Source organism: Camelina sativa, chromosome 4 (assembly GCF_000633955.1).
Source record: "Camelina sativa cultivar DH55 chromosome 4, Cs, whole genome shotgun sequence".
Classification (NCBI taxonomy): domain Eukaryota; kingdom Viridiplantae; phylum Streptophyta; class Magnoliopsida; order Brassicales; family Brassicaceae; genus Camelina; species Camelina sativa.
In genome coordinates, this window is record NC_025688.1 from 22766821 (window position 1) to 22770584 (window position 3764).

Sequence of the window (3764 nt, forward strand, 5' to 3'; positions counted from 1 at the left end):
TAGCTCCTCACACTAATGAAGATGACTGTTGTTGTGATTTGGGTTCGTTACATTTCGTGCACTTCTCTTACCCAACAGCTGATTCTGAATTTTCACTTATGTGTACAAATATTAATAAATTCATACAGTAATTATCTATATAATAATGTTGTTAAATGTTGATTTATTATTGCATGAAAATTGTTTAATTAACTTTTACGTAAGTAACGGAATTATGAAATTTAACAAGGAAAAAAGATATGCATAAGTTTAATGGTGCAACTGCAACATAATAAATAAACAAGATAACAAGTGTGTTTGCGACTTGCGAGGGTATTTGTACAACAAATCTAATCATCTCTCTCTACATAACTGTTTTTTCTTCTCTTTAGTAGAATGTGGGAGTGTTGTTTACTTAGTTATGCTGTTTGTATGAGATGGGACCAGATCTTGAGACAGCAAACCTAGGAAGTGGACTAGGACCTGTGCTGTTTGATCCTGACCCTCCTTTATGACTCGAGTAATCCAGCGGTCCTGAACGACGGGAACTACCCCTTTGTTTGTTGTTGTTGTTGTTCTCATTGTTCCTTGAGTTTCCAGTTTCCGGTTCCATGTAGTGTTCCTGACCGTAGAGTGAAGATGATGAGCCTTTGAAGTACCCTGAATCCGGGGCAGCTGCGGAGCTACTGCTGCCGCTACCACTACCACGCTGGGGAGTCGTGGGGTTTTTCATAGAGGGAGAAGCGTGGATGAGTGATACGGATGGAGAATGGTATGGAGATGCTGTCGCGAGCGGTGTGGATGGTGTGTTGGAGTAGTATTGCGTGTAGATTGACCTGAGGATTGTGTATGGGACATGTGATTCAAGGGAGCTTCTTGGGAGGTATGGTGAGATTTCGCAGAGTTGGTCTAGGAAGATAAGCTTAGCCACAAGATGAGATCTGAAGAACAAAAAAAGGTTGATATGATGATCATGTGGATAAAAAATGAGGGATGGAGTTTAAAAATAGTTCCAGGTTTCTCTTACCTGTTGGCTTCGCTCCATGAATCTAGCACAATGGATGCAGCGAATTTCACAAAGAGTAACATTGCGGATTTAATGCTTGCTTCAGCGGTTACACGGGGTTGAAACTCTGAGTCCAGATTTTCACTAGAGTGATGACCATTTGAGAGGGACTGATGCTGCTGCAGGTATTCACGCTGTAACCTCACATACTCACTTCCTGCAATGACAGCGCTAATACATCGAGCCAAGCAATGGATGTTGTTGCTGAATCCACCAGTCTCGATGTTGAAGCCAGTAGTGTTCCAGGCGTTTGAGGTCATAAAAGAGGCGAAAAAGTAAGGTAACAAACTCCATGAGTTGTCATTTGCACCTCCTACCTCTTCGAGGATTAATCTAACCCATTCAGAGTCATGATCTCCAGCTACGCCAACACCATTTGCCACACCTTTGATCCTTCTGATTTCATTCTTTTCAGGTATTTCTTCAGGTATATGTTCAACGATGCCAGAGATCATCGAGTGTATCAAGGATGCATTGTCTTCAAGAACAGCTCCAGAGGCTTCAGCGAGGAGCTCATCAAAAGCCAAAGCTTGACCAGCTTCAATACAAAATCCTATCACGGTATCCAAATCCACTATCTGCCTAACGGATGCGTCTCTCTCCACTCTGTCACCAGAATGCATACTTGCAGCAGCTGCCTCAATCAATTCCCGGTTTGACCTCAGAGAGGTTTCTATGCAGTTTACTAGGGCAGCTGTATGAACTTTCATCATCCTATCCAGCCGGTCTACTCCATAGCCGCCGAAGATACGAACAAACGCCTGTAATTCCTTGACGTCGGTGACTGACTCTGCAAAATACCCTCCAACTGGTCTAGTGCTTTTGAAGTATTTGTGCCTCGGAGCAAAGAGGATTCCTGCACCAGACACATCCTTGATGATATTGTCCATGTACCAGTTGCACACAACTTCAACTGCAGATCCAGTGTTTTGCTGTGGTTCAGCAGGTTTTTCAAATGTGTGCAAAGACGAAACAGGCCCTGAAAAGGCTTCAGTGAGTAAAATTTCTCTGATGCCTTGGGTTAGGTCCATGCTAACGTGCTGCTCTGCCAAGTGAACTATGCTCATATGCCGCCTGATAAGAGATTCCAAAACAGAAGGCCGCTGAAGATCGTTATCGGTTTGCAGTGCAGTAAGAAATCTTCTCTTGAAGTTCCCAAGAATGCATTCTCTCATGTACTGCAAGTATTTAATCGGCGGGATAAAGTCAAAAAGCCTAAAAAAGCTTAACAAGACCAGACGATGAGAGAAATTTCATGGGATCTTTCCATAAGATATTCTTTTAATTCACGAGATATAAAAGAAACATGCAACCTTTCCATATCAGATTCGAGCAGATACTCTAAAAGAATACGTGGAAAGAATATGTGCTTCTACCAAGAGAAAATTCTTGAGTTGAAATCTAGTAGACTCACCTCTCTTAGCACAAATACGTGGTTTATAACACAAATAGGCTCCATGTCGTTCAGAATTGAACACAGATTAGTCAATCTTTGGATTGCAGCTTCCAACCTGCCATCACAAGGAGATACTTAAGATAACACAGTATCTAAGGAACACTGATTTCATGAATAGAAAAGAAAAACTTGAGGCCAGACTTGGGAACTCACATCTTAATAGACTTATTATTCTCAGGATAGCTCTCATGGCCGGGTAAAGTAAACCCGCCTACAACTCTGGGGGATTTCATTGAAGGAGCAGAAATTCTTGATGCATTATTCAGATAAGCTGCAGCTTGTTCTGGAAGAAGCTGTGAAAGGTCAACACATCAGTTGGAGGACAGTAGTTAAGTAGAATATTGCTTTTGTAATAACATGATTTTGGGGTAGGATATCTGACCTGAGATTCTAGAGCGCCAAACCCGCCTTCTGAATCAAGAATATTTATTAGGCCCTCCAGTCCCCCCATTATTGATTCAATAAGAGACTCTACATAAAGCACTGCATCTCTCCCGAATTTGGTAACCTGTGGAGAAAGACAAGAAGAGGGACCTTTCCGTTTAATAGATGGTATCACTGATATAGAAAAGTGAGACAAAACATATAGGCAATGAGAATTTGTGGTTCACCAAAACGAGAAACATTATATTGGTTTATTAGAAAACTTTTTAAAAAGATGGCATGCTAAGGGAAAAATTTGAAATCCAAAAGTAGCTTATAAAATCAATAACTTTATTTGTCATTGCACATATGCAACATGGTAACGGGGTCAATCCAATTTTACGATCACTTTAAATCATTTATTGTCATACTGAGAGTAATATGGTGCTCGCTGGGTGGTCTTAACACTACGAGAATCTCATGATCCAGACATGAGACATGTACTATACAAAGAATGCAAAATTCACTGAGACTGAATTATGGATTTACCTCCTCAGGAATTATTAGTGAAGCACATTCCGGAAAACTACTAGCCACACTGAGCCATGCACAACAATGCTGAGGACGTCCTTCTGGTCCAAACATTGTATTTCTGAAAACCTTTTACAACAATTAAATGTCAGATTATGCATAAGATAACATGTGGGGAAATAGTGGACAGTGAAAAACAACAGGAAGTATACAGTTGTGAGGTGTTGATGGTAGAAATATAATTTCTTCAGACTTCCATGCTTTGATAATTGAGACTCCAACTCATCAACACATCTGCATTAAAAAACATGGAATTCTGCAGTATATTAGTTTCACCGTTTCTCTAGATAGAAGTTAACCAAGTAATGG

General features: G+C 40.7%; 1 protein-coding gene across 1 annotated transcript in view; it reads right to left on the bottom strand.

The window, feature by feature from the left end:
- The window catches only part of LOC104781910 (protein NAP1-like), a 6394-nt gene continuing 2850 nt past the window's right edge, over positions 221-3764 (bottom strand). The window contains exons 9-13 of the mRNA XM_010506709.1: positions 2884-3009; positions 2655-2794; positions 2460-2556; positions 1007-2223; positions 221-920 (exon numbers count right to left, since the gene is read on the bottom strand). Of these exons, the coding sequence (XP_010505011.1) occupies positions 395-920; positions 1007-2223; positions 2460-2556; positions 2655-2794; positions 2884-3009 (2106 nt within the window). The 3' untranslated portion in view covers positions 221-394. The remainder of the gene's footprint in view (positions 921-1006; positions 2224-2459; positions 2557-2654; positions 2795-2883; positions 3010-3764) is intronic.